This window comes from Rhopilema esculentum, chromosome 16 (assembly GCF_057945365.1).
Source record: "Rhopilema esculentum isolate cy_ngs chromosome 16, ASM5794536v1, whole genome shotgun sequence".
NCBI lineage: Eukaryota > Metazoa > Cnidaria > Scyphozoa > Rhizostomeae > Rhizostomatidae > Rhopilema > Rhopilema esculentum.
Window position 1 is genome coordinate 2052651 of NC_142830.1, and position 21164 is coordinate 2073814.

At 36.1% G+C, this 21164-nt stretch overlaps 2 protein-coding genes across 2 annotated transcripts; both read left to right on the forward strand.

The window, feature by feature from the left end:
- The first annotated feature begins 2834 nt into the window (after nt 1-2834).
- Nucleotides 2835-4087, forward strand: LOC135682214 (14-3-3 protein zeta). The gene has a single exon (XM_065196999.2). The coding sequence runs from the start codon at nt 2913-2915 to the stop codon at nt 3645-3647; it is 735 nt and encodes a 244-aa protein (XP_065053071.2). The 5' UTR covers nt 2835-2912; the 3' UTR covers nt 3648-4087.
- Nucleotides 4088-12311: 8224 nt separating this feature from the next.
- LOC135682722 (uncharacterized) lies at nt 12312-15914 on the forward strand. Its single transcript, XM_089112907.1, has 3 exons — nt 12312-13945; nt 14265-15052; nt 15603-15914. Exons 1-3 carry the CDS (start codon nt 13198-13200, stop codon nt 15912-15914), a joined length of 1848 nt encoding a protein of 615 aa, XP_088969033.1. The 5' UTR covers nt 12312-13197.
- The last annotated feature ends 5250 nt before the right edge of the window (nt 15915-21164 follow it).

The following is a 21164-nucleotide window of genomic DNA, read 5'->3' on the forward strand; positions in this document are numbered from 1 at the left end:
CTTATCCTGACGTTTAATACTCTTTTAAAGTGTAAAGCTTCAGTATGTCTTAGAATGTTTGCTTTTCAAAGCCTTTTAACTACAATCAATTCTGCACAACGACAAAAATAATTCAATCTCGGCGAAAACAGATTACGATCGATTTGATATAATTTATTGCTAGCATGATAAAAGTTTATTAATAACAACTAATAACAACTATATGCTGTAGAAAGATTGTCGTATAGAATTGTAAAATTATTGTTTTGTTGAGTTTAGGGCGCATTAGTTTGACAGGGCCGGCGAAACCGGGGGACCAGGGCCACTTTTCTGCAGAGCAAAAGAACCTTTTCGAGGCAAAAGTGGAAAGAAATGTACCGTATCATTCTCTGAGTAACTCTACTTAGTATTCCCTTAAATATGCCCTTAGCTTAATGTCTTTACCATAGAAGACATATAAAGTTGAATAGTGGAACTTAATTGAAAAAACGGTCATTGTCCAAGTTGTACAACGAGTAACAGCAAGACAAAATTAGGAACAGCTTGGTAACAGCTTGGCTAAGGAAATTGATCAAGAAATCTGATCCAGAATAACTTGGTGCCAGCACAAATTGACAGAGTTTTCTTTTTCTCTATAGCCTGGGCTTGGCTCACAAGGTCTATTTGTTAACAAAAACTTTCTCAGAAACATCACAAGAAGAGAGAAGTCATCTGTTGAAGGGAAAGAAACAGCTGGAAAGAACATTTCTGAGGATGTAGGAAATAAAGAATGGGCAAATTTGTTTCTAAAAAGAATCATCAAGAAAACTTAAAAGTTTGATCGCTTGGATAATCAATTCCTACTAAGAAAGAGAAAATATAGACGCAATTGTAAATTCTATTAAAACTCGTTTTGATAAGCCCGATTTCAAAGTTTTTCAAATCTAGAGTGAGTCTTTTTGTTAGAAACACTTGGTTTTCAAAACGTTTAAGATCGGATGCTACAAAATAGTATCCTAACTGTGCCAAAATGCTTAATATCAATTTTTATTTTCTGTTTCACTGTTAATGTTTTTTATTAATGTGTTTTATTTATTTTTCTCCTCCATCCTATTTTGGGTACTTTCAAAATCTAAAAAAAAAGTTTCATTACGAGCTATATCAAAAAGGTTACTCTGAAACTTTGCAAGACTTTTCCTATTTCAAGTTAACATTACAATAGACTACACATATGGGACATGCTGATAAAACAACGCTAACGTATACTGTCTCGGATTTTCCTTCAGTCAAAATCCATTTTAGATATAATTTCTCGCAACCCCTAAGACACCATAATTCTCAAATTTTTCCTGCCGCCAACCATGGTAGCGGCCTTTCCCAATTCCTTTCAAGACCTTGGTATTTTGGCCCTTCCACTTTAAAATAGGTTTCGTCGGCCATGTTTGACAACTGAGGGTCGCGATCATAAGGGTCTCAAGATAATTTTATGTCCATGTTTTAAAAAATCGTTAAGATCACCTTGTTTTCAAAAACTTTAAAACTTCTTCAAACAAAAAATAATTCTTACATCTTGCTGTTTTGTGCATCTTGCTGTATTACTTATTTTCAAAGTAATTTCTTATTTTATAGCAAGTTATTAGTTTTTCTTTTTTAGAACAATCTTGTGACTACAGTAGTTGTGATCGCGTAAATTTTTCTCGTTCAGTGGTTGTATTCATGATTCATTACTTGCTATTAGATTTAGCTCTAAGTTTTAAACATTCATTTGCGGTCTTGCCCTAATAAGCTTTGGATCCACTGAATCGCATATAATGGATATAACAGATTGATTGATTAATTGTTTTACTGATTACACGATTGATTAAAGTGCTTGATTGGTTGCATGCGATGATTGATTGGAGTGATTGACTCGTAGATTTTTTTGATATGGGAGAATCACTAATAAATCAACATTTGGCGCTGTTTATATGCCGAAAAGCCGCCGGTTCACACATGTTTACAAAAAAAACTTGAAAAACTTGAATTTCATTTTTTTCCGTCAATTTGAATTAATCAATCCGGGATATTGTTTCTAGAATTTCTATGTTGGCTGTGTCCACTTCAGCTTGTGTTCGCCTGTTCCTAGATCCACGTATGTATGAAGCCATGAAGGCGCACCTTTCATACAAGACAGCTCGTTTGCTTTGCATTGATCGAGTGTCATAGACTCTCTTAGCTAGCAGTGCAAGTTTCTCCTCAAGCGATTTGTTTCTTTCATTTCATTGTTGTTAGGGGTTAATTCAGTTGCTTGTTGCTTGATATTCATTGCTAACTGACTCGTCACTCTCTTTGAAAAAACATATTCTTGGTGAGCTATCTCAGAAAAAATCGGTATGCCAAGTCCTCAATATCGGTATTGACTCGTAGATTAATTGGGTGATTGACTGACAAACAGTCATAAGCATCGTATGATTGTGGTTTGATATCCGTGTTTTGTTATTGCAGTATGATATCCGTGGCCAAATATCCCTTATCTCAGAATTTTTGTAGCATTTCGTATTGGAGTTTGTTGGATTGACTGACAATTGTTGTCACTTTAACGCATAATGCCAAAATTTAATTGAAATTCAGAATTTCCAAATATTTCACAATTGACCTAGGAAGTACCCCTCCCACTGGCACGATATTGTTGCCGAGGCAACTGTGAACAGATTCTCCACCGCAGGCTGTGATGCGCTGCACAAGCAAATAATAGAAACGACCATGTGACACTCCCCAATACTCTCCGCGATGTCCCGTATGTAATTTGAAGGTTCCCGTATGGAATGGCAAGATTTGATTGGCTTAGAGATCAGATTCTATTGAATTTGCCATGGCGCCTTGTGTTTCATGCTGAATACGCTTCAATCTCGTTCGCTAAAGCGTTGGGTGGCTCATCTGGTGAATCTGTGGAAGTACATCTCCAAAAAGAAAAGATGGCAGAGCGAAGAACGGAATTGTTCACGCTTGCAAAATTAGCTGAGCAAGCTGAAAGGTATGAAGATATGGTTAAAAAAATGAAGGAGCTGACAGAGCTCGGGGGTGATCCTTTAACTGAAGATGAAAGGAACCTGCTGTCAGTGGCCTACAAAAATGTGGTTGGGGCGCGCCGGTCAGCGTGGCGAATAATCAAAAGTATTGAAGAGAAAGGAGCTGATAAAGGGGATGAAACCAAGAAGAGCATTGCTTCAGAGTATTTGGTTCAGATTGAGAAGGAATTGGAGGAAAAGTGCAACGAAGTCCTGAAGCTAATTGATGACCATCTCCTCAGTCAGTCCAAGGAACCAGAGGCTAGGGTTTTCTATAGGAAAATGAAAGGTGATTACTATCGATACTTGGTCGAGGTGAGTGAAGGCTCAGTACGGGATGAGAGAGCAGATTTGTCATTTGATGCCTACCAAGATGCTTTTACCATTGCCCAGTCAGACATGGACACAACCCATCCCATAAGGCTTGGCCTGGCTCTGAATTTCTCTGTGTTTTACTATGAAATCAAGAATGATCCCGGAAAGGCGTGTGAGCTTGCCAAGACAGCCTTTGATGATGCAATTTCTCAACTGGATTCAGTTAAGGAAGAATCATACAAGGATAGTACATTGATCATGCAGCTTCTAAGAGACAACCTTACATTGTGGACGTCAGATGCTGATGCAGATGAGGGACAAGATTAACAAGGACTAAATTAAGAAACATTTGACTGTTGTCATGAACTTAGGCCAATAATGTCCTGGTAACACAATGTCGCACTCTGACAGAGAATGAGAAAGTTTAAATTGAGGCGGATGGCATATTGGTTAGTATTTAAAACCTTTCTATTAAGACATGAAAAACTTGTGAATTTTAACTAATTATTTGATGATTTTCACTTAGCTTACATTTTAGTAGGAAGTAACGAAGTAACATGAGCAAAAAAAATACATTCTCCTCAAACAAAGAACCACCCATTTCGTCGCTAACTTTTGAATCATACTGAAAGTCTACCATATTGCCATTTATAAAGAAAATATGAACAGAAGTAGTGATAAAATTTAGCGTTGATCAACGATGACATAATTGTATTTTGTTTTGTTGAATACTAATCGCTTTTATGAAAAGAACAGGAAGTTGTCAAGTGAGCGTTTGAATCTTGAAATGCTTGTGTGGAATGCATACGCGCATACCATTTACTGACGAATGACTGACTATCTTGGTGGCACTGTGAATCTTTAGCATGCTGTAACGAATATTCGATGCCTTGGATATAAAAACTAACATAAAAGTTCAGGTGTATGTAATTGGTAGATAAATGTTTTATTAAATAAAGTTCATTATGAAGTTTCCTATTGGTCGGAAGACCACAGAAAATTATCTTGGAAATTGGTTTTAACCAGAGATGCCTCATGTCACCATAGTTTGGCATATGTTAGATAGGAGTACTCTTTGGTCAGTCTGAAGGTTTTAACATAGAGGAAACAACTGGAAAGATTTTCCATGATTGAAATGCAACATGCTAAAGTGTTTTTGGAATTGGCAGGTTTACAATGTTGCCTTTTTCATGCAGCTGTTGTGTTTTAGCCAGCAAGGAGTACTCCCACTTTTTTGTTGAACAACTGTTTTCCCACACCACTGAGCTGCAGCTGCATATGTGCTTTGCGTTACAAATAGTTCTGATCTTTACTCATTTTTTTATTCTTGTTCAGTAATTTTAGCTCAAACTCCACAGAATCCTATGCATTTTTAAGATATTGCACAGTTGAAAGTCATGTGAAAAGTTGATCAACTGAAACCACCTTCAATCGAAATAAAAAGACATTGCCTCATAGTAACATTTTAATGAATACAAAGGGTTAAATGTATAACTGTCTTGTAGTCAAGAATGATAGATTAAGATATGGTCATGGTTAGTGTCATATTCACAAGGCCTTTTTGCAATATTTAAACTCAAATCTCTTTATATTTACAAGAAAAATATTAATTGTTTATCTCAAGCATAATATTTGGCATCTTCGACAAGATTTAGTTGAATTGCCTTCCTATTGATTAAAGAAATTAAATCAATTTTCTTCATATCACATTACAATAAATCACATTTTGAAGAGTAAAATCTTCTAATACACAATTTCTACATAAATTGTTCATAACTATATAATGGGCTTTATACTCTTTGCTGCAGAATCATGAATTGTTCTTTTTCAATGCATGTTTCACGCCTGATATAAAATTTTGTAGTTTTCTGATACAAATAGCAGCAAAATTTCCCTAACACAAAGCAGTGGAGAAATTTTCCAACAATCTAGAATGCCATTTCTTGTTCTCAATATTTTTAAGGTAGGGTCCATTCCATGTCAAATCAGCACAGCCTTCACTTCTGTGACACCAATGTACTCAGATTGATTCATAACTTTGGTCAGGTAGTCTCTTTTATAGTTTGAAAACACGCAGAAAATTTCAGCTCAGTACCTTGTATCGTTTCCGAGTTATGAGATGTTACATATTGATGACCACACCCTTATGCGAAAAAAGCCACCGCCCATTTTTTACAAGAAATGGCTGTAGAATAATGGTCTGCAATCAAGTACTATACTTAAGATCCTGTTGAAATTATGCAATCTGATGGAACTTGCTATGGAGATTCCAAATATCACATGCCAATTTCTGTAAACCTCACAGTTATCATTCTACAGCTGATTTAAATTGAAATAGTTGGTCAAAACGTTTTCGCAAACATTGCATTCTTTAAGTGTAAGTAGCCAAAATGGGTCCAAACAGATCATGATGAATTTTGACATGAATCAAGCAGGCCTTGCTCTAAGTAAAATGAAGGTGCTCCATAAAAAGAGCCCCTTGGAAACTCTAGGCGCTCTATTTCGAACCTCTAAGTAAATGTCCTTGAGAGCATCCTTCGAGTCCTTCGAGAGCTTTAGGAGATCGAGAGCTTCATATCGAATGCTTCGGAAGAATGTTAAATATGAAATTCAACGGTGATACCAGAAAGCACCATAATATGAAATAACAAAACATGCAACAAACACTATGTTAATATAAATATAGAAATATAGTAGAACAAGGTCGCAAAATTTTTCAGATTTTTCTCGATATGTAAGTTGCCATCATGCGATGAGCTTTTATCAGTGTCAGTATCACTACTGTTATGTTCAGCTTCACATATTGCTTCATCAAAACGCATGGCTTTAAATCGAGCATTTAACTTCTTTACCTTTTTTCATGTTATCCATTCTAAAAGAAACGCTAGAACATCTACTACTCGCAAAAGCAAATGAAAAATGAAAAGCAATGCGATAATTTGGACGGAAACGTGATCGCTGATTTGCACAGGCGATTTTAAGTTATTAAAAAAAACAGAAAATAATATATACTTCAATAGAAGATTAACGCTTGCTCGAAAATCAAATAAATCTGCCGGAGAATAAGCTTGATGGCCTGTGTCCTTGCTGGTTATTAGAGGGTTATTAGATTAAAAATGATAACGAAAATCCAACGTCAAATTTGCTGAATTTTTTCTCAAAGGGTAATCTTACGCAGATCATAATATTGCGGTCTGTTGGGAAGATTGTTTATGCTTGATCAAGTTGATTCAACAAAGTCCAAAAATATATTTTGCTCCGTGTTTTGAGGGGCTCTATAAATCGCTCTCCAAGGCTCTTTTTGGGTGCGCTCTAGGCGCGCGCGCTCGATCGAGCGCCTTTCCAGGCAAGGCCTGAATCAAGTTGACATTATGCTTAAACAGACTATGAAGTTTGGTGATGGTGTTCTGTGTGCTTTTAAAGATACAAAGGGTTTAAAAAATAGGTTATTGTTTTTTTGTGCACAGATGCTGACATACTGCTTTGTTTCAAATTCACATAATAATTAGCACTACTTTATATTTATATCTCAGTTATTAAGCGGGCATATTTTGTTGTAGCTTTAAAGCAAGCAGGACCCCAATAACAACAGTATAAAGATGGTAGGTTGACCCTGTAAAATATGGCTGAGTTTGGCTTGTGTAGATTTACAAAGAAAAGAAATGAATAACAATCATAATTCACATATACTTGTGTATGAAGGTGAAAGGGGAGTAGTTCAGGGTCCGTCCATATTTTTTCCTACAATAAACAATTAAAAGGGGGTACAAATGGTATTGTAGAAAGCTTGGAATTTGGATATGGCTTGTCTTGATCATTAATGTTACTATTATCATGTAAGAAGCAATTTCACTTTCTCAGCTTTGCAATAAACTAGCCTATGGCTAATCTACTCAAACAGGATATTCAGAAAATACAACACACTTTGAAAAGGAAACAGATATATAACATAAAAGAAGTCTTATTGGAATTCTCTGTGTCACCTTGCCTGTTTTGGTACAATATTAATGCATAAACTAATCTGATAAATTTTATCACAGGAACTTACCAGTATTGTAAAAGGGTGCCCTGCTTATGTAAACATTGTTGCTGGGCAGATTATTTACAAGAGGAAATAGGGTATAATGTCATACCCATCTTAGGTATTTTACTGTTTAATGATTTCTCAGCTTCATTTTTTCTATAGATGGTTAATTGGTAGCATTGTTCCCAGGCATTAACCATTTTGCTAAAAACTACAAAGATTTATTCTTCAGCCTTTTTTCCTCATAAAAATGAAAATATATATATATATACTTAGGTGTGACACAGGCCCCGAAGATATATAGATGTTGCACAAGTTTTCATGAAATTCCAAGCAAATTCAATACCCTGATGGTTTCTCCAGTAAAAATATTTGCATTTACTACGACAAAAAACCTTTTTTGGACATCATCATTTGTTGAAATTATTTTTTTAAAGTTTTTTCTTATGCTGGGTTATGTATCAAAGAAAATATGACGATAGGAATGCCAACATGCAGTTATGTTTGGTTATGAGTTACAAATTATTCCCTGTATGTTTAAGAGGGCCAAACCCAATCTACCTGCTGCATGTTGGAACCCTGGGAATAGATCTATATTCAAAGTAACCTGTTTATTATGTATTGAACAAAACCACGAGATTGTTTACTTGCATCTTACTGGCATGACAACATATTTGCTATTGCTTTGCAGAACCATTTAGTTTCCTCAGATTTGTTTCCCCTGCTGCTGTCTAATTAGTGATAATGTCAATGCAAGTAAGTAAAGTTTTAAACTGCAGGAATCGGTTTCAAGCGCTGAAGCTTTTCTACTGTGCTTTTGTAATTACCAGACGGCATGTCCAAACTCATCTTCTCCGGTGTCCAAGGTTTTCACTGAAACTGAATGTGAAAAGAACTGATGTTATGTCAAGGTCTCCTATAACAAGTTTGATAAATTTGAGAGTAGAATGTTTAATTAGGATTTAGTCATTCAGTTCAAATTTCAGAGCTTATTCTGAAAAGTTCTAAACGATCTAGTTTATTTGAATTAGGGAGACTTTAAATCAATATTTAAAAATACATTTGGTTTTATCCGACAAGGAATGAAATGATGATGCCACCACTATCGATCATCAGCTAAGAGCCAGCTGTCCCCCAGTTGTGTTTATGGAAGTTCCGTTAGAGGGGCATTTCACTACCTGAATATCGTACAAGATTTTTAGGATTTTTAAAATCCCTATAATCTCTATACGGATTTTCGAACAGATTTGAAGGGGGTTTCTGGATTTCTTGGTTTTTTTTAAAGATTTCCAAGTATTTTCATGGACGTTAAACATTCTTAAATACTGTTAAAAATGTGTAAATGTATCATAAACTAATCGTTAATCTTCTGAGTAACACAGTACAACATTTAAAAAAGTTCCCAAGTGTGACGTCATAAAAAAATTTGACGTCGTGAAGTGTGACGTCATAGAATTTATATTTCTAAAATTATTCATTTTGACTACATAACCTAAAAGAACACCATGAAATACCCAAGAAAAGCAAAACAGTTAAATATATAACAATGTGTTATATATGGCAAATGAAAGATTAGAATTTTGCTTAAGGATTGCAATGTTGCGAACAGAGACAAAATTACAGAGGTCTCTTCAATTAATGAAAGAATAGCCAAAATATATCAAGGACAAAATTGTTGAGACAAAATTAATTTTTTTTTCAATTTTCTACTTTACGTTGCCCCTGTTATTTCGAATTACCCTTTTCCTCCCAAAACAATATTGTAGCTCTATCAATTTCGCTTCAAAATCATGCATTCAACATTGAAATGGGAGAGGGTATCAGTTATTTTTCAAAGGAAAGGGAAAACATCAATTTTACCTTAAAAGTTTCAACTATTTCTGTCCCGGATTATAGCCTGTGCTCGTCATCTCGCACCCAATTTGTGTGACGTCATCATTTGATAACAGAACCGTCTTTATTGTTATTGTTTGTATTGTGTTATATTGTCATTACTATATTTTATTGTCATGTATTGTGTCGTATGTATTGTTTTGTATCGTATGTATTGTTTTGTATTGTTGTGTATGGTATTTATTTGTAAAGTGGATGAGAATTCTTTGCACATCGAAAGCGTAAATGAATTTGTGTATCATATTTTAAAACAGGGCGCTTCCAACAATCTTAGCCCTCTTATTTTGCTCCCTCCCTCCTCGGATTTTTTCACCTTAGGGAGCTGTTACTTTTGAATAAAAAGAAAAGGCAGGAAGCATTTAGAACTTTGGGCAAGATATTTTAGACCCCCTCTCCATCTTCCCTACTAAATACTTCCACGACACACAAAATTTACCCTAAAAAAAGTTTCAGATTGACGACAGGCTGCCTAAAATCCTCATCAACATTCAACTTAGCTCGTGGGGGGGGGGGCACATAAGGGGGGTACACCTCAATATTAGCACCCTCTTTTTATACTTCTACATCTCTGCTGTATTTATTGAGCATTGCTGAAGTTTTGGCACTATTTAGCTGATTTCCCGAACTTCTGACAAGATTCGGTAAAAAAGTCGTAACTAATAGAACTTTTGAAAGATGTGAGTAGATTTAGGATCACAAGAAGATTTACAGAGATTTTTGGATTTCGAAAGGATTTTCGGATTTTTTTTCAGATTTTCAGAGGCGGTGTACGGGATTTTTTGAAGTGAAATGCCCCTCGGTTAAGGGGAGAGGCTGAGCTCCCCTTAATCTCTCTGATTTTTAGCAAAGGGGCTTGGCCCGCCTGAGCCCCTCTTCCACGGCACAAGCGCAGCAAATTACCAACTGGGGAGTCACCTTTCGAACAGTCGAATGAACCAGGGATTTTCCCTACGGGCTACGTTCCCTCTTTGGCACTACACCCAACCCTAGACAAATTTTGCTGCCCCTGCCACCCTCCGTGAAGAAAAGGGCTCGGCGGGTGTTACACAGGGTGTATTGCTGTGCCCTGTGCTGGGGAGATCTTGATATTTTCTATTAGGATTGCCTGATCTCCTGAAGATTCAATAATTCCGCTGTACCGCATTAGTGCGTGGATTTTGCCAAATAAGCTCCAAGCAGTAGTATTGTTGTATAAAAGGAAATATTCATTGCTTTGGTGGTTAAAACGGCCCACATAAAATGACGTATAAGTCTGTGGGTTAATCTCATCGAAGAGATTATAAGAAAGCGAGCCTAAAAATTGAGGAACTGTAAACCTTATGTTGAACCTTATAAAGATTTACGCTGGAATAAGACTGTTGATCAAATAGTAGGAAAAGCGAATAGATCTCTTGGTTTGATTCGGAGGAACTTTTCTAGAAGTCCACGCCAGGTGCGTGAAAAACTTTACTTCACGCTGGTGCGCCCTCACCTTGAATACGCATGCGAAGTGTGGTCACCGCATACTAATAAACTGAACAACGAATCGAAAAGGTCCAAAGAAACGGAGCTCGTTTTGTTATGGGAGTGTACCGTCAGAGATCTAGCGTGACAGATTTATTGCAACAACTTAAATGGGACTCACTTGAATCACGTAGATTACTATTTCAACTGAAATATGTTCATAAAATGTTTACAAATCAGGTTGCTTTGGACCCTAACGTTTTCTTTTCCCCTGCAACTTGTTCAATGACAAGGAACTCTAACTCATTGAAGATCATGCCTAAATTCGGAAGGGTTGATGCTGTTAGGTTTTCATTTTTTTATTCAATCGTTTCTGTATGGAATAGCCTGCCAGACAGTATTGTGATGCAGGCAAATTCGGATATCTTTTACAACCTATGTCGAAATCACCTCAGTAAATTTTAATGTTGTAGTTGACTTGGCAGACATTTGTATGACCCAAAAGGGTTGTTAAATGTAAATGTAATGATGATGAACCATATTTGATAAGAAAAAATTTCATTCGTTCATTTCTAATATTTCTTTTTATGGTAATCCAAGAACAGTCCAGCCAGTCCAGTCTCAAAATTTGAAATTTGTGCTCAAGTAACCCGGTTAGGGGACTACAAGGCGAGTAACACACACCATATACTGCTTATGAATTTTGAAACTAATAATGGACTTAAGATTTATGAACCTATCAAGAGTCAAGAAAACATTTTATTTAGCCAATGATCTTGAAGATGGTTGATAAAAACTAATCTGAAGTGCAGCACCCGAACCCTGCAATGCTTTGATTTTCTTCGAAGAAAGTTTCTAAAGCTAAAGGTTATTGACTGCAAAAAGGACACTTTTCTGCATGCTTGACCTTGACTGGTGCTATATGAACCCTAACTATTTCAAAAATGTTAAGTTTAGAGAGGTGGGGATCAGAACAATACATCAAACCACAGTCCTACAAAAACTTTTACTGAGGCTCTGGTACAAACCTTATAACATTAAGGAAATACCGAATTTTTCAAGGTCCAAAAATATGAAGACTTTTATCAAAAAGCATACTTCTCATGGGCTCCGACGCAGGTTGGAAAGTGGAAGGGCCAAGAGAAAATGTAACAGTCATAACAAAAGTTTTTGAAAAAAGCTCTATTGTTTTGCAAAAAAGTGAGGGGAATCGTTTTGGTAGTGGTGATTTTAGAATAGAGTGAATACAGTCTTATAAAAATATAAATTTTTTCATGGAGTTAAGATATCAAGATTCTTTCTCATAAACATGTTTCTGGTCGTCTAAAAAACTTAAAGTAACTATAGTAGGATCCAATCTGGTTTTTTATCTGATAATTAGCCTGTTTCTGTAACATCCGTTGTTGGTAAAAAGCGCAAGCCTATAGCCTTTAAAAAATATCGATTATAAAAGTTATAAACAGGTTATAAAAGTTGAAAAGGTTAATATAAAATTGCATTAGTAAAAAACAGAGATAAACACCCCTAATATCTGTGGCAGAGATATTATTTAAAGGTAAAGTTGACCATTTTTTCATAATGGACCACGAGGTGCTGGTTTAACAGAAAAAAAAGGGAAAAAGGATTTTTGAATTTTAGACTGTTGTTATTCACAAAATGGTTATTAGTACTAGATAGATATGCCATCTTCCTATTTTACTATTTTGTTAAATAAGTTCTTTGGTTACGGTATTTTTCGGGGAAAAGTGCAAGCCTTATGAAATATCAAATTATTAATTGTCTAAAGAGATGGGATTTATGTAAAAAACACGTTTCTGAAGCACAAAAAATCTTGTTGGTTTTGAAGGGATGTCGGGTGTTGAATAATTTGAATCAAATTGTATTCCATCTTTGAAATTCTAGTCGGGGAAAAGCGACTTATTAACATTTTGTAGAGCAAAAAAATGCGAGTTCTTGAAAAAAATGGGATCCTTCCACCATCTTTCCTTACCTCAACTTTTTTTTCCTTGGCAATGTAATACTTTAAAAAATCTATCACTTGATAACGGGCTATGCTCGAAACGTCGTTATATATTTCAAAAAAATTTTCCTGGTACAATTTACTTACATTCATCGTTATTATACCATCATATTGTACTGCATGCAAGCTAGTATATTTATAATACCTTTAAAAAGCCCAAATAAATCAGGTGACGTAACAATTGGATAATTCGACAATTTGACGTAACAATTACGGACTGGGTCGAAATCTTTAAAAGTGGCGTTTGATAACATATCAACGGACTTTGCTCAAGTTTCAACTACTGTTCGAAGCTAATCAGAGTGCTGCTCGATATTTAAAAAGACTCAAAGTTAAAAACACACGATGGAAAACAATTCTATTCGTTGTCAAATGGGAAAGGAAAGCAGAGATCAAGGAGACTCCAGGTATGATTGATTTTTCTGTAAAAAAATGATAGAGGAACAAGAGAACTGATGATTGATTTAGGCTTTGTTCTTCAACTTGGAATGTGAAAGATGTCATTTCTTTCCAGGAAATTTTGGATCATTGATTCAGCTAGAGTAAGTGGATCCGAAGAAGAAGAATTCTCTGACAGTCCACTCAATGATCAAAGGGAACAAGTCAACCAAGTTTCTGAAGTCTCCACTGCTCCTGAAAATGTCGAAGAATCGTTCTCTAAGACACAACCAAACATCTATTGGGATTCAGACGACTCAGAGTTTCTCGATATGATAGATTGCTTGCCAGAAGAAGCTCGTCTGTCATACTATAAACGCATGAAACTTCCGAGAGGCATCAGAGAGCAACGGTTGTTAAATCGATCAAGAGGCCTGAAAAGAAAGAAATCCTCACAAAACAAGGCTGGTAAGTCCAAGTGTCGAAGAAAAGAAATTATCTACTCTCAGAGGAAATTCTGTCAAAGTTATGAGGATGAAGAAGATCATTCAGGGTATGATACTGACAGTGAAGATGAAGATGATTCTGGGAAGAGCATGCATTCTGAAATTGTAGAGGAAGGCAACTCTTTGCTTGAAGCACCTAAACATGAAGTTGCCATCACTTCAGCTGCTGCTGATCAGGTTGGAGCCTCAGAAGATGTTGCTGATGATGAATCTGACTACCCAGAATTCGATTCAGACTTCGAAGTCGACGATCCGATGTTCTTCAGAGATGATGACACAATGCCTTTACCTGATTTTGAGCCAATGGTGGATATGAATGAAGAAAATGTCGCCGGTGAAGATCGTCTTTACAGGCGAGAACGTAAGCCTCTATAATCTTTAAAATACGTTTCCAATTATTTCAAACCCTGTGTCATTGTCCCTAGCATGAAATATCTCGATCACCAACTCATAACATTATCCAAAATAATTAGGCTGGTGAATTTCATGTTTTCTTTAATGCCAGTCAACCGATTTCAATTTCTTTCGATATTCCAGCTTCTTCTAATAATCAAAGCTTTTCCATATCAATCCAAAATAAACGATTCAAAATAGGAAAAATCATTGCATCCTTAATGCATCTCCTTGACACAAGAATGAAACAAATATTGATGGAATAATGGTGGAACTTTATTTTATAGACGATGAAGATGACCTTGATGAAGACAGCGACGAAGGATACGAATCAGACCAAGAGGACGCAAGAAAAGGTTTTGCTCTAATACCAACACAGCAAGGCATGGCCATCAGATTCAAGAACTTTCAATCAATCGTACCATATCTAAACTCCTTGCTGTCAGGGCAACTTAACCAGAGCGGAGTCTTAAACTTGCACTATCATCCTTCAACGTATCCATTCACGAGGAATTCGCTCTTCAATTTCCAACGCAACATCGCTGCTGCTTTTCATCAACCATTGATAGATGAAGTTATAGTTATTGACAGCGATTCGGAAGATGAAACGAATGAGGTAATAACTATTGAAAGTGATTCAGAAGATGAATCTCAAAAAGATGATTTGCCTCAGCAACAAATTGACAACAGGGAGGATGTATCTGCAGGAAATGCTTCTTACGACTCATTACCACGATATGACTCTGGAAACATTGAACATGAAGAGTTGATCGATGAAGCAATTGATGGGTCTGTTGAAAACCTGAACTCACAGGAAGTGACATTGGAGAACCTTATATTAGAAGAGCAGCCACAACATCAATGGTATCTTGATAGCAGTATCAGCCCGTTGGTGCAAAGCAGTCTTGTAAACGAACAACCAAATGAAGTTTTCCTAGCAGAGAATCCGGCTTCTGAAAATATGCCACCTTGTTGTGATGCAGAATGCCAAACTGATGATTATTTGGAAGATCAAAAGGTAGAAGAGTGTTACCTCTGTGGAATAGATCAATATCGATATTATGGTCAGGAAGAGGTATGTCAGAAAAGAATGAAGTTTTGCTTGGATATCTTATTTGAATGTTGACCTCTTGTGAACTCAGTATAACTGTAACATTAATATTATACGTTTCCTTAATTTGATGATATGAGGATCCGAAGGAACAGCAATGCCAGATAAAAATAGTTAAGACTTTTCAAGAAAAGTTTATATTTTCTCTTTACTTTGCAAAATAACTTTCAATCGTCCCGCGATGAACTACAGATCTAGCATCGTTTCGGGGGAAAGGGGGTTTCGAATTAACAGGGTTAGCGTAAAGTTATTAATTGCAAAAACTAAATTTTGACTCAACATTTTTATCCGGGATTCTAAACACGACCTAGATTCTATAGTACTCCAACAAGTTTTAAACAGAACCGTAACCTATTGAAGCAGTATTCCTGACATTGAAAGCTATATGTAAATACAGTCCTCTGACCTAGTAAAGTATGGTGGAGTTGGGGTTTTCTTCGATTTTAAAGATAACAGTTCTGTATTAGTTAAATTTGTGATGAAATGGACTCAAAATATTAATCTCCAATTGCAGGTAGAAGGCAGCCTTCCTGTAAGAATCTCTTTCGAGCTACAACATGGTAGCGCCGTCCAACAACAATTGAATATCCGGGGCATGGAAACAAATGACGTCAAAAGGAGTTCTGAATCGCATCCTAACCTCGAAGAATCAGACGAACATAGTGTTCACACTTATGAAGAGAGATGTAGGATGTCAGAGAGACAGCTCACAGGTAGTCAGATAGGCGTGATTGACTGTTCTTGTTCCAGCAACCGATGCAGTGAAGACTGCTTTATAGATCAATGCAGTGATGTCGACTTTCCACTGTTTCAGCAATTTCGATGAACTTGAAATAGTCATTATGACATCATTTCAAAAACTATGACGAGAAATCAGATATAAACGAGCTTTCAAACTTTAGAACATAAAATATAAACTCTCTTTCTAGTTACAAGATGGCATAGCAAGGTTAACGATAAAAGAGATTTTACTATTTCAAAATACAGCTTTAGCAGCTTGTTTTCTATATCAGATATGTACAGTTGACAAAGTGGTTGTAATCAATCGAGTAAAATTACGAAGGCTCAGATTGCTTTTAAATTATATTCCGTTAAGCTTTGTAGAATTGTAAAAAATAAATGAACTATTCGTGAATTATATAGCTACATATAAAATTTCGAGTTTCCTTATAACAACACTTCTTCTGTCATCAGCATGTTTATAAACCGTTGAAAATGTCAACATGGAAATAATAGTAAACTGGCGTACAGGATGCTTCTGCTCCGAGAGCAAATCAAGGTCAAGGCTAAGGCAATTAATCAATAAGTCTGTTACTGCAATGAGTTTCTTCTTATAGGAAAATCAAAAATGATATCCTGTCTTTCCTTGTAATACATTAAATCCCCGCATATAAGAACCTAAAAAAATAAGAACCTAGAGGCTGTTTTTCCTAGATTATGCACCTTTTAATTGAGAACCTGTTTCAGTGCGATAAAATATGATAGGTTCTTATTCCAAGGGCAAAAAATTGAGTTTTCAATGGTCCTTATTTACTCCCAGATTTTTAAAAATGAGGTAAAATCACAATCGGTATAAAAATTTTCAGTTGTGCATTTTCAGCATTTTATACACTTTAACGAAAGAGAACTTTAAAATCAATTTGACTTTTTAACATAATTATAAATAGCAAAATCCAAAATGTTGAAAAATGAAACTAAAGCATGAAATTTTCAATTCCTGAGGACGAATGAGATCATATCCAGATCCATCCACTGTCATATTGCAGCCAGTGCGCTCAAATGTCTTCCTGTAAATATCTTTGTAATGTTGCATTAATAACATTGCCAAACGGAAAAAATAGGGTTGAATGCATCTCTTGATAATGAATCCTAAAATTTTGAATAAGGGATCCTTCCAATAAGAACCTTCATACCCTGAAATTAATTCAAGTACCTTCCCAATCATAGGCGTAAACTCAGGGGGGGGGGCTGTGGGGCTTCAGCCCCTCCTGGCGAAAACCGAGGGGGGCTGAGCTCCTACAGGAAAATAAGGAAGTTCTTTACCGACTTTTAGATTAGTTTATTATAATATTGGTTTGACGCATAAGATTTTTTGCATTAGATAATTGCGTTAATGAAAAATGCATTGAAAAATCACCTTTAAGCCCTTAGCTAATTCACTTTCTATCCTGTGACAAGTCTATGCCTATTTTCCCAATAAGAACCTACTTCAGCCTGAACCTCAAAAAAGTAGGCTCTTATATGCGGGGATTTACTGTAGGCTCTTTCAATAAAATGCCAATTACTGAAATATATGCATAACATATCCCAACATCAGCCAAAATATCAATATTACTACTCGTTTCCAAAATAAGCTGTTACCTGTTTCGGTGTTCAGTGATACAATACAGTAAATATGTTGCTTAAACAATCTCGCCTCGTTTCAAAAAAGGAGGCTAGCACGACTGATATCTTTTTGGTTTTACCTCAAATACTAATCTTAATGCAGCCAAGTTTTGTCCATGTAGTCAAATCAGTGGTGGCGCTAGGTTTCCTCCGACAAAGGGGCTAGCACTTCCGACGGAGGGGCTAATTTTTTTAGAGAACGATAGGGCTAGGGGGCGACAAGGAATTGTAAGGGTACTGGAGACCGAAGGCGAGCGTTGCGAGCCGAAAATTCGGGGGGTCCGGGGGTACTCCCCCGGGAAAATTTTGGTGGCTACACCCATTAGATTGGCTAAAAATGCTATCAAAATGGTGTAATCGTGTTTTTTACTACGTTTTTTGACATATTACTAAGGGCACGTTTGCCCCCTCCCTTGCCCCTCCTAGCAAAGGGCAGGAGGGGCGCTTGCCCCCCCGCGCCCCCCTTCTCCGGCGTCCCTGGAAATTTTTTTTGAAAGCTGCCTCTAGATAAGCTTAAAACTACTCTAAATCTTTACAACTCATCAAACGTTGCCAATTCAAGTAGGGCCTATCTTTGGAAAGTATGAATTTAAATAAAAAGCAACCAACTGAACTTAAGGAAAACTGGAACACAACGTAACTTTATAGGAACAGACCTAAGCGGTGGAATACGCACTTCTACATATCGAAAATTCAAGTCCAAGAATCAAAATTGTTTCACAGAGCAATTCTACTCTTCGGGAACTTAGCCTTAAATCTGTCTTTTTTCTAATTTCCGCCAAAACTTAAAAAATTCGCTCCGACAAAAAAAATTCAAGCATAATTTATCTTCCGACGGAGGGGCTAGCCTCCTCCGACGGGGGGGCTGTAGCCCCCCCTGCCCCCCCTCTGGCGCCACCACTGAGTCAAATAACATGCATTATAACAATCGGTAATTTTATGTCATTTAGAAAAGAAGACAGTTGAAAATGTTTCTGTTATATGAGAAAACTGTTTGTCAGCCAGCGAATCTTACGTTATTCTATCAGTGTAGAACCGATTATCATTGTTACAAAAGCATCTTTCTTTCTGGGAACCTATTAAACTTTTTGAACCATATTTTGCCAGCTGAAGATATAGCATAAAAAATTGATCACTTCTGACTTATCTGCATTTGCAACTTTAATTGATTGAAAGTTTGAGGGGCAATAAATCCAAGATACATTTTTCTATCTGAAGGTAATCATGTTTCGACAAGTGCCCACTTTAAAACTTTAAGGGCTATAAGAGTTCCTGGGTTCCAATGTTTTGCGCCCTGCCAAAGATATATCAGTAAATTTTAAAACTTTAACATAACATGTCCATACTATTGTCACAGCTTTTAAATTTTTCAATTACTCAACATATGGTTGGCAGAAGGCTGTCAGAGTGGTGTTACTCATCACACACAATACTCCTGTGCTATATGGGCTCCGACGCAGATTGGAAAATGGAATGGCCAAGAGAGATATAAACAATCATAACAAAAGATTTTTAAAAAGCTATTGTTTTGCAAAAAGTGTGGGGGAGGGGGGCATGGCACTATTAGCCCCCTTCTTTGGAGGCCTGGTGCTATTTTTTAAAAAGAATTACATGTTTCCTTCATCACTTTGCGTTTCGGACAATTCTTTTCGCAAAAGCAATAATAATAGTTTTTGTAAAATGTTCATATGGTATCTAACTTGCCGCTAAGGTTGGAAGTATGGAATTCATATCTTTTACTTTGCAATAGTTTAGGACTTTGTCATCCTGTCTACAAGGTTAGTCATTACAGAATAAAAAACAAGAGAGACAAAAGTTTTCACTTTACAATTTCTAATCTTATAAACAAATTAGAAGCGAAGTTTTTGGAAAAACCATTTGTTCTTTCCAGTCTTGTACATGCATAAAAATGCAAACAAGTGTCAAAATGACTGATGACAAATTTTGGATCAAAGAGACTAAAGAGACAAAGAGACAAATGCTAGAAAATGTCAAAAGCAAGCAGACAGAAATCAAAGCCTGTTTTAAAATTTGCTGTACATGATTTTTATGGGGCTTGTTTACCTCCATCAACGTTGATTGAAAGTGACTGGACTGCATGTACCATTTGAAAGTGATTGCGCTACTTTTGGTCCACTAATTATGATAGGCAGGGAAGGTCAGGTGGGTGACTTGCTAAATCCCAACCCAAATCTTGCAAAATGTAGACAAGTCATTTTTTCCCATTACTGAAAAACTGCTTACGTAGACATAAAATAATGTCTCAAGGATTCAGGAAAAGTTGGGTTTACCCAAAATGGACAGATACTCTACTATCAGCTTGCCTTAAACCCAAACACAGTAAACAGTTGAATCATTTCAAGTCTTGTCCTAGATTACTCAGGCTTTCACTAGGTCAAACTGATTTTCAACTCCCATTGTTCACGGAGAACACCCCCAGAAAAGCCAGACATTTGCAAAAGTTGCACAATTTCCTTACCTACTGAAGGTGAAGCTACTGAATTTAACTGTAATTTGAAGAATATTGGACTGTCCTTGAGTGTGCCTAAAAATCTCTTATAAGAAAGCGAGCCAAAAAATTGAGGAATTGTAAACCTTATATTGAACCATATTTGATAAGAAAAAATTTCATTCGTTCATTTCTAATATTTCTTTTTATGGTAATTCAAGAGCAGTCCAGCCAGTTCAGCCTCAAAATTTGAAATTTGAGCTCAAGTAGCCAGGTTAGGGGACTACAAGGCAAGTAACACACACCATATACTACTTATGAATTTTGAAACTAATAATGGACTTAAGATTTATCAAGAGTCAAGAAGATATTTTATTTAGCCAACAATCTTGATAAAGGTTGATAAAAACTTAATATTAAGTGCAGCATCCCAACCCAGCAATGCTTTGATTTTCTTCGAAGAAAGTTTCCAAAGCTAAAGCTTATTGTCTACAAAAGAAGAACACTTACCTTGACCGATGTTATATGAACTCTTACTATTTCTAAAATGTGAACTGTAGAGAGGTGGGGATCAGACCACTACATCACACCACAGCTCTACAAACACTTTTACTGAGGCTCTGGTACAAACTTTATAACATTAAGGAAATACTGAATTTTTTCAAGGTCAAAAAATATGAAGACTTTTACCAAAAAGCATATGTCTGATAGAACGTAATTGCTTTTTATGACTTTGGGCATCATCCATTTTTGCTTTTCATGACGTATTTACCTTTTCTTGTTTGTAATCATTCTTGATAAAAAGCTCAAGCCTATAGCCCTAGCAAATATTCAAAATTCTCATTGTCAAAATATTTGAAGCTTTGCAAGCTGCTTCTGATAGCCGTGATAGACCGAAAAAGTCGAATTTCTCATGGCCTAAAAATATGAAGATTTTTATAAAAAAAATTCTTTTAATAGACCATAATTTCTTTTAATGACTTTTGCATCATTCATTCTTCTATTCGTGGCATATTTCCCATATTTTGATTGTGGTAATTTTTTTAAAAAGGTTTAAGCCTATAGCTTTAGCAAAATGTCGAATTTTTCATGGCCTAGAAATATCAACATTTTTATAAAAAAATGCTTCTGATAGACCATAATAGCTATCAATGACTATTGCAAATTTCATTCTTCCTATTCATGACATATTTTCCTGTTTTGTTTGTGCTCGTGTTTTTTAAAAAGTGCAAGCCTAAAGCC